The sequence below is a fragment of the Leptonychotes weddellii genome, chromosome 6 (assembly GCF_054177405.1).
Source record: "Leptonychotes weddellii isolate Sample4059 chromosome 6, ASM5417740v2, whole genome shotgun sequence".
In the NCBI taxonomy this organism is placed as follows: domain Eukaryota; kingdom Metazoa; phylum Chordata; class Mammalia; order Carnivora; family Phocidae; genus Leptonychotes; species Leptonychotes weddellii.
The window spans coordinates 88984071-88993675 of NC_138374.1; the positions used below are offsets into that span (position 1 = coordinate 88984071).

A 9605-nucleotide genomic window follows, 5' to 3' on the forward strand; every position below is an offset into this window, starting at 1 on the left:
CCAAGAGCTTGACCAGGTAGTTGCTGCTGTCCCATCATCTTGTAATGTACTTTGTCACTTTGAAAGGAGAGAGAGATTTTACAACCCTCTTAAATTCCTTGCAGCCCCTTCAAGGGATGGAACTCTGTATTTCCAAAACACACTATAATCCCCAAGTAGCTAATGAGTCATTTAATAAAAACATACTTATTGAACACCTGCTACATGCTTAGCAGTGCCCTAGGTAGAGAGATAGGAAGATGTGTAAGGCGTGGTTTTTGAGGTAAAGATGCTCACTACTTAATGGTTGAAACAGTGCACAGTTAAAGAATAGCTTAGAAAAAAAACATACAAATAACCAACAGTTACTGGAAAGATGCTCAACATCACCAATCATCAAGGAAATGCAAATCAAAACCACAGTAAGGCTTACCTCACACCTGTCAGAATGGTTTATGAAAAAGACAAATAATAAGAATTGGCAAGGAGGTAGAGAAAAGGGAGCCCCTGGGCATTGTTGGTGGGCATTTAAGTTGGTGTGGCCACTCTGGAAAACACTATGGAGATTCTTCAAAAAATTAAAAATAGAACTACCATATGATCTAGCAATTGCACTTCTGGGTATTTACCCAAGGAAAATAAAAACAGTAATTCGAAAAGATATGCACCCCCATGTTCACTGCAACATTATTTATAATAGCCAAGATATGGAAACAACCTAAGGCCCACTGATGAATGAATGGATAAAGAAAATGTGGTATAGATATACAATGGAATATTATTCAGCCATAAAAAAAGAATGAAATGTTGCCTTTTGTGACAACATGAATCAAACATGAGGGCATTATGCTGAGTGAAATAAGTCATATAGAGAAAGACCAATACCATGATCTCATTTATATGTGGAACCTTAAAACACAAAAACAAAAACACCAAGCTCATAGACACAGAGAATAGATTGGCGGTTGCCGGAGGTGAGGAATAAGGAGCAGGGAAAATGGGTGAAGGGGTCAAAAGGTACAAATTTCCAGTTATAAAATAAATAAGCTATAAGTATGTAATACACAGCATGGTGACTTTGGCTAATAATACTGTATCATAAAAGTTCTCATTATTAGAAAAAAATTTGAAACTATGTGTGGTGACAAATGTTAACTAGACTTACTGTGGTGATCATTTTGCAATATATAAAAATATTAAATAATATCATATACCTGAAACCAATATAATATTATATTTCAATTATGCATCAATTTAAAAAAAACAATAAAGTATACTTCTTATAGTAAAAATAACAACAACAATAGTTTAGAATACTGTGAAACTGACTAGAAAAGGATTAGGAGGTCAGAAAAGAGAGAGTCTGGTGGAACCTAGAATTTTGGGAAAAGCTACCCACAATGCATCACCACCCACATGAGTGCAAAACCCTAAACATGCTGGGCAACAAGCCCAGTTGGAAACATTTGCTCTGAGTCAGAGCCTTGGGGAAACAAGGTGTTAGCATCATTTAAGAAAATGGTTCTCCCTTCTGAAAAACAAACTGAGGGTTCTAGAGGGGAGGGGGGTGGGAGGATGGGTTGGCCTAGTGGTGGGTATTGAGGAGGGCACGTTCTGCATGGAGCACTGGGTGTTATGCACGAACAATGAATCATGGAACACTTCATCTAGAACTAATGATGTAATGTATGGGGATTAACATAAGAATAAAAAAAAAAAAAAAGAAAATGGTTCTCCTTGGTGGACTTGTCTTCTTATAAAGTAGAACCATTCAATAAGTAAAATTAAGTCTTACAGAAGACTATTTTGCACTTGTACTGTAAGAAGTTTCCAGGAAACAGACTCTAATCTAAGACAGTAGCTACCAGAAAGAGAGCCAGCTGTGTTTGTAGAGGCTGAATGGGCCTCTGGAATGACATCTGGACTAGGGTAAGAACATCTCTTATAATAAGTAAGGTGACCATATCATTTTTCAATTAAACCAGACTACTTTTGTGAGTGAGAGAGGGCACTATTAATAAAGATGCCAACACAGCAGTTCCAAGACTGTGTGGAGTAAACCAAGATGCATGGCCACCCTGCTTATGAAAAACTACCCTCTCTACCAACCTGACCTTTCTCTAATGGTCAAAGTTCCACTGTTAGAAATACATTCCTTTGGTTTAAGACATTGCTGTCTCTTAAAAGCCAAATTCCCCTTTCATGAGTTGCCATATCAACCCTTTCTTAGTCATTCACCACTTAGTGTGACTGTTATTCAGATCCCTTGCAGAGACATCATTACCTGGAGAGAAGGCTTTGAAAGGTTCAGGTGGGAGATACACCTCCCTCTGACTCACACATTCCTGTGCACTCTCCCAGGTGCATGCCCACCCTCCCTGTGCACTCTGACAGGTGTGTGCATTGCTCTTGTGGTCCCCAGGGCTGACAGGCTTTTCCTCTCTCTCTCACTACATTTTTTGTCCTCATGCTTCAAGACCTAACTCAAACACTGATGCCACTGCAAATCTTTCTCCAGTCCCTTCCCGTAGGGTAAACTCCTTACCCTTCTGAGTTTGAAAGACCCTTTTATAAGCCTCTGTTACTGTGCTGATCATCATCAAAAATGTATCATCAGCAGCAGTGTGTGTGGCATACTCCCATCTTTATGTTCTACCACAGTGCCTGGCACCTAATAAATACTCCATGCACATTCATTCCCTTCCCCCTACCTTTGTTCCCCTCAAGAGGAGCCGGCAAAGGGTCACAGCCCCATCGCTTGTTAGCTGTGTGACCCTGTGCAGCTTAACCTCTGTAAGTCTCAATTTTTTCTCTGTAAAATGGAGACAGTAATACACCTGACTCCCCAGGTCATTACAAAAATAAATGAAATAATGTGTAATAGCATGGAGGACATTAGGAGAAGGAAGGGAAAAATGAAGGGGGGGTCAATCAGAGGGGGAGATGAACCATGAGAGACTATGGACTCTCAGAAACAAACTGAGGGTTCTGAGGGGAGGAAAGTGCGGGGATGGGTTAGCCTGGTGATGGGTATTAAAGAGGGCACGTTCTGCATGGAGCACTGGGTGTTATACGCAAACAATGAATCATGGAACACTACATCAAAACTAATGATGTAATGTATGGTGACTAACATAACATAATAAAATTAAATTAAATTTAAAAAATAAAATAAAATGCTTAGCTCACTGCCTGGTACACAGTGAATGACCAGTCAACACAAACAATAGTGGTTATTATTAGTGGTAAATCCCAATACCACCCAGTCATTTCCTGAGCATCAGGCACGGTGTAAAGCATTTTACGTACTGTATCCTAGAGTCTGCACTAGAACAATGCATTCTTAGGGGCTGGTACTCTGTCCTCTTTTTGTTGTTGTTGCATCCCAATGCCTCAAACAGTGCCTGGCACATCATAAGTGCTCCATTAATATTTGTTGGACAACCCTCTGAAGTATTATCTTCTCCATGCTTTCTAAAGTAGATATTCTCATTACACTCATTTTATAAGATATTGGAAAAGACACACCCTAAAGTCATAAACTTTTGTTGGTTTAATTAATTTGAACAGCTCAATTTCTTCATTAGTAAATTGAGAATCATGGTAATAATTATCTGACAAGGGTGTTAGAAGATAACAAATGGAAAGGAAACACTTTCTAAATAGTTGTTAGTATTCTACAAATGTTCCTTAATCTCAATCTGATCATCATCCAGTTCTTAGAAAGTCTAGTGTGAACTTCAGGGTGCTGTCAGCCTCAGTGGTTTAAGCTATGAAAAAACAGCATGGTATTTTGAGGACATGGAGAGCTGGGGCCAACCAGGAGATCGACTCCCCACTCATGGGGAGGTGAAGGAGCCCTGGTAATGCCTTCCTGGTCGTAACACATTTCTGCCTCCTGGTCCTCCATCATGCTCAGGGTCCGAGCTGAAGAGGCAACTCCAGGGCACTTTGAAAAATGTTTTCTCATTGTTTCTCAGTCGTGCTCACTTTAATCTATCACATAACTCTGAGGACATTTTCATTCATCTGTTTAAGTACCTGGAATACCACCACTTATGTCCCTAAAGATGCTGTCAAGCTGCGGGAACTTAGAGGAAAAGACCCCCAAGCTCATGACTTTACTGATTACTTTTGGGTAATAGACATTTCCGCAGTCTTGTTAAGTCACAACCACACTCTTAATTCAGAAAATGGAAGATCTGGTCTCTCAGCAATAATCAAAAACTTGGACTTCATTTAAAGTTCTAATCTTTTCTCTAGTGCCTCCACGTGGGCCTGCTGCTGGGGGAACCTAAGGTCCTGGAAGGGGGCATAAAGCTTTTCTTTACCACTTAATGCTTCCACTCTTCTTCCCCATGATGCCAATGGGGAGGTTTCTGAAGCTTCCAGAAAGGCCAGGAAGGGAGTAGAAAGAGGGAAGGGAAAGAGAGGTTTAAAAAAGGCCGAGTAAGGGACAGGGTGGAGGGCTGGTGGAGATCTAGTTTCATTGGTATTATCATATTGCAGCTTCCAGGTCTCTGGGCAGGTAGATGTTTAAAACTAGTTCTTACTTGTATGGATGTCTTGGCTTATACTTCAGGCACCCCAAACAATGGTGATCTCTCCCCAATAATTCTCTTGACCCGGAAGAATGAACCCTATCCTGGCAAACACTTCTGTAGCCCTATTAGACGGGACCTAATATGGCCCCATATTTGCTCTCTCTTGGTGAATCACATCTGGCCCTCAGAAAACCCTTACACATGCTTTGTCTCAATAAACTCTGGGAATGCTGGCCAAACACAATATAAACACAACTCCCTGTCACAGTTAGCCAGCCCAAATCCCATCCTCTAGATTTCCCAGGCAAGATCAGGTAGACAAAAATTCCATGGAGCTCCCAAACTGCTCTTTAGGTGGTAGGATTGAGCCCCTTGCCTCATGTTTGCCTCAAGAAGCAGGTCTTTTGATTCCATTTCTTTGATGGGAAAACAACACACAGCACACCAACAGCTCTTTCCAAAGAGATCTACTCCAAAGATTCTCATGCTCCACGTTCTTGACTCTCTTATATTCTCAGTTCTAGTAGCTGAAACTTCCTTTTTAACAAGAGGCTCTCAGGAACAAATTAAATCAACTTTTTGACAGTTGGATATGTCCAACAAGAAAGATCCTCTTAAGCAAATGAAATGCATTTGTGTCATCTTTGGCTTATATTTTCTATTTTTAAGAAGGTTTACTGAGGCTTAGTCAATAAAGTAAGAGATTTGTGGAATGTTGAAAGGACTTTAGTAAATATCTAGTTCAACTTGTTCATTTTACAGAGGAGTGATCTGAAGACCAATAAGAATTATCACAAAATATACAACCAAGGGGCACCTGGGTGGCTCAGTCGGTTAAGCGTCTGCCTTTAGTCCTGAGATCAAGCCCCATGTAGGGCTCTCTGCTCAGCGGGGAGCCTGCTTCTCCCTCTCCCTCTACCTGCTGCTCCCTGTTTGTGCTCTCTCTCTCTCTCTGTGTCAAATAAATAAATAAATATTAAAAAAAAAAAGTAACAAAAAGTTAAAAACTTGTTTAAAAACAAAAACAAAATATACAACCAAAAGAATAAATCACTGAGGATTTACTGTATTACTATTAGAGAAGAATAGAGTTTGTTTGGGTATTCTAAGAATACGGGAATGGCTCCCATTTAATACCACACATAACCCACTGTGCTAGATGGTGCCTAGTGACACTTGGCACATCATCCCCACTCCCCCCCCTTGGGTTCCCCCCTCCATCACAAGGAGTGGAAGGCTAAAAACTATATTTCTAAGACTTCCTTGCAGTTAGGGCTTGGATGCAATTTAGGTTTTTCCAGTGAGATAGATATCTGGGCTTGGAAGGCAAAGGGAAGCAGAGGCTGAATTTCTGTGACTGTGTTGATCTGTAATCATTTTCCAACAGGTGTGTTTACATCAGCCAAACTCCACATCCCACCCTCTGGAGGTGTCTGTGGTGACAGCAGCAATTCCTGTCCTTTGGATGGTAGCTCTAGAGGTGTGATTTACAAGGCCTGTGGCAGGCAGACTCCTGGTTTTTGCTCCTCAACAGTCCTTCCATCTGTTGCACGCACCTAATTCCTGTACTAAGTCCCTTTCTTTGTGAACTAGAATGGTTACTGCTTTCTGCACTAAATCAAGAGTGATATGCATATAAATCACAACATAAAACCTCAAAGATGGAACTACCTTATTTGAGGCATCAATCAGTCAACAGATTCCCAAACAACTACCTCCTAAATATCTCTTATGTCTCTCTATTCTCCATTCCCCTGACACTGCTCTACTTCAGGCCCTCAGCATCTCCATTCTAGACTATCGAAATTACCTCCTGGTACCCCTGATTCTAGCCACTATCCATATGAATCTAGCTGTCTAGCTAGATGTCTATTCTGTCTAGCTTCCACATGAATCTGATCTTTTCTGATCTTGTCACTACCCTGCTCAGAATTCTTGAATGGATCACGATAACCTAGAAGATGGTATCCAACCTGTTGAGTGTAGCACTTCAATATCCTTCAGAATCTGGGCCCTGCATGTTCAATTTACCTTCTGCTATCCCCATTACCTATGGCTTCAGCAACACAGAACTAATTGTAGCTCGCTCTATCGAGTTCTTGTACTTCTCTGTGCATTTGCACATATTTTTCTATCTGTCATGTGTTCCTTGCTCCTTGACTGCCTGGCAGGCATCTCTTCTTCCTTCAAGACTCAGTTCTCTTCTCACTTCCTCTTGAAGTCTCTCTTATTCTTCTCTTAGGTGGACTCATGTTCCTGCCTGAGTGCTGGCACTCACTGAATCAAACTTCCATTGCAACATCAATCATCTCTCTCCATTAGACTGTCTGCTTCTGTGTGGAAAGCACTGAGTCTTTTCATCTTTGAATCCCCAAGAGACTACTATAACACATGACATATGGTAGGTACTCAGAAAAATGAAAGGAAGGGTGGGAGGGAGGAAGGGGGAGAAGGAGACTATAGAAGCAGGAAAGGTGGGAAGAAGTGGGAAGGAGCCGGAGACAAGATTCAGGGACTTCACCATTCTGTCCTTTGAGTTCACTAGTTTTACAAACTCAACATCTCCAATAACTAGCTCAGCTCCTCACATCATGCCTTCCTAAGCTTTCAGAAAATTGAGGGTTCTTTTCTAGAACCTAACAGTCCAGGTGCACAGCCTTTGTTTATATATTCTATAGTTCCAAAGCAACAATAAATAAAAGAACCATTGTTCCTTTAATCTCCCAGAGGTTTCATCTTACAGCTTCAGTGAACTATATCAGTTATTTTTATTTTTTGGAGCCAGGACCAGGGACCTCATTCTTGCCCTTTCCCTCTCCCTTTCTTCCTCTGCTTCCCCATCCCCTCCCATGTTCTGCTATCCCTACCACACTCAGTGCTTCTCTTCCAGGTTTTAAGGGGCACTACACCATGAAATATACAAGGAAAAAGGTATTTTTACTTTAAGACTAATAACTCCTCCCCCTTCCTCAGTTTTTACATCAAAAGACATTGTTAAATACCATCTTCTTCTACATTTAAAGAACTGCTGGTTCTCTGGGGAAAGGAAGGCAGTTCATTAAGACTAAGACCCCTTAGAACCAAGCATTCAAAGTGAGTAGGGATGATTTGGAACAGTGGATTTCATGCAGAAGGCTTGAGTTCTGGTTCCAACTTCTTTACTTAGCTGTGAGATGTCGAAGAAGTAATTTCTAATCTTCTTGGAGTGATTATTGCTACATTTGTAATTGATAGCATTAGACTAATGAACTTCAAGGTCCTTCCTGCTCCAAAATTCACTGACTCTGCTATGTTGAGCATCTTGAATAATCAGGAGAAGAAGCCAGATTTATTATCTTACTATAGCAAAAGTGGTAAAAATAATAAGCATAACTTGTTAATGTGCATCTATGTCTTCTTGTGTTAAGGTGAGGATCCTGACGCACAAACCTTGGCTGGTTCTTCCTACTGAAAAATCCCAAATATTCAGGGACACTCTTCTGAAGAAACTCTCTCCAGACCCTCCTTCCTGGCAACCGTGGAGAAGAGAGTGGCCATTGTCGGAGCTGGTGTCAGTGGCCTGGCCTCCATCTGGTGCTGCCTGGAAGAGGGGTTGGAGCCCACCTGCTTTGAGAGGAGCAGTGATGTTGGAGGCCTGTGGAAATTCTCAGTTAGTGGGACATCACTGTGATACCAATAGAAGGGAGATGGGTTCCTCTGTAAATCAAATCTGATCAGTTCTATTCAGACTTGGGAGGTAGGTCACAAAAGCTCCAGATCTGGAAAGTAAAATTTTCTCTCTCCCATCATGTTATTATTGTCCAATAACTCAAAACTACTAGCTCATAAAACATTGTTACCTTCGTAACAGAGCCCAGATCTTGAGGCTGTAAAGGGTGCTAATGTCAGTAATTTATAACAAAAACAAAAACAAAAAACATATCACTGCCTTCCCTGTGTAACTGAAAGGATTCTATCCCTGTTCACTGTTGCTCAGAAAACCTAGGAATGTGGGGGTGGGGGAGAAAGAAAGAAAGAAAGAGAAAAAATTAGAGTCAGAAGTTCTGAGCTATAGTCTCAACCTTAGGTTTTCTGGGAAGATTAATTTTTTCTTTCTTTTTTTTTTCTGGACCTCAAATGCTCATTTGTCAAATGTTGAGGTTGGAGATTAGGTTTCCTCTAATATGCCTTCCAATTGTAATGGGATGTGATTCTATAATTAACTCATGTCTATTGCAAAGACATTGTAAGTTATGATAAATAATGATTGCGTGTGTTATGTGTGTGGTTATTGAATACTCTGCAAACCCCAAAACCAGAGAGAAGAATGATTGTCTTTGCCATTCAGTCTCATTGTTGGACAAATGATATAATCAGAAAATATTCATTATAAAAACAATTTTTAAATTTTGAAAGCCAGGTTGGGGAAACTTCTATCCTTTCTGTCCTGAATTTCCCAGCCATTGTGATTGAATGTAGATGATACATATTTGACATGAAGACATTATATCCACACCATTCGCCTTGTAACCAAATTCTGTCTTGGTCTCAGTACTTGCCCAAACCACAACAACACGTTGCTCTACTAGAACATATCAGTGCTAACTTAGGACATATTTATATTCATCTCAAGAGGTTTTTTTTTTTTTTTTTAGTGAGAGGTCTTATAATCCTGAATGTATCATATGAGATATAAGATCATTTCCATTAGGAAATAACCAATAGTTATTTTTTTTAAGGATGCGATTTTCTTTACTTATATTTGTTCAGGGAGATGTGGCCAGATTAGCCTAAATCATGAAATGGTTCTCTATGATCTCATCAGCAACAATTAAATGCTGCTTGAACACCTATTTTGGCAGAGTTTTGTGCCAGGTACTGAGATGAAAAATATGTGACATAATTATTCTACATAAACAGTTTCCAATCCTTTCGGTGAAGGATCCATGATCCTTTGATAGAAAATGCACAAAAATTCCTTTGATGGCAAAATCTTTCCTGAAGTCATATGGTCAGAAAACATGAGTTGAATTTGACATTAGGCTAGTTATAATCTTTATTTGTCCCACTTTGTGTTTCACTGCAGAAATGTTCTTGCGTTTG

At 40.3% G+C, this 9605-nt stretch overlaps 1 protein-coding gene across 1 annotated transcript in view; it reads left to right on the forward strand.

The window, feature by feature from the left end:
• The first annotated feature begins 7433 nt into the window (after window positions 1-7433).
• The window catches only part of LOC102741385 (putative dimethylaniline monooxygenase [N-oxide-forming] 6), an 11644-nt gene continuing 9472 nt past the window's right edge, over window positions 7434-9605 (forward strand). Inside the window, 2 exon segments of the mRNA XM_031031306.2 lie at window positions 7434-7454; window positions 7993-8176. Coding sequence (XP_030887166.2) covers window positions 7434-7454; window positions 7993-8176 — 205 coding nt within the window.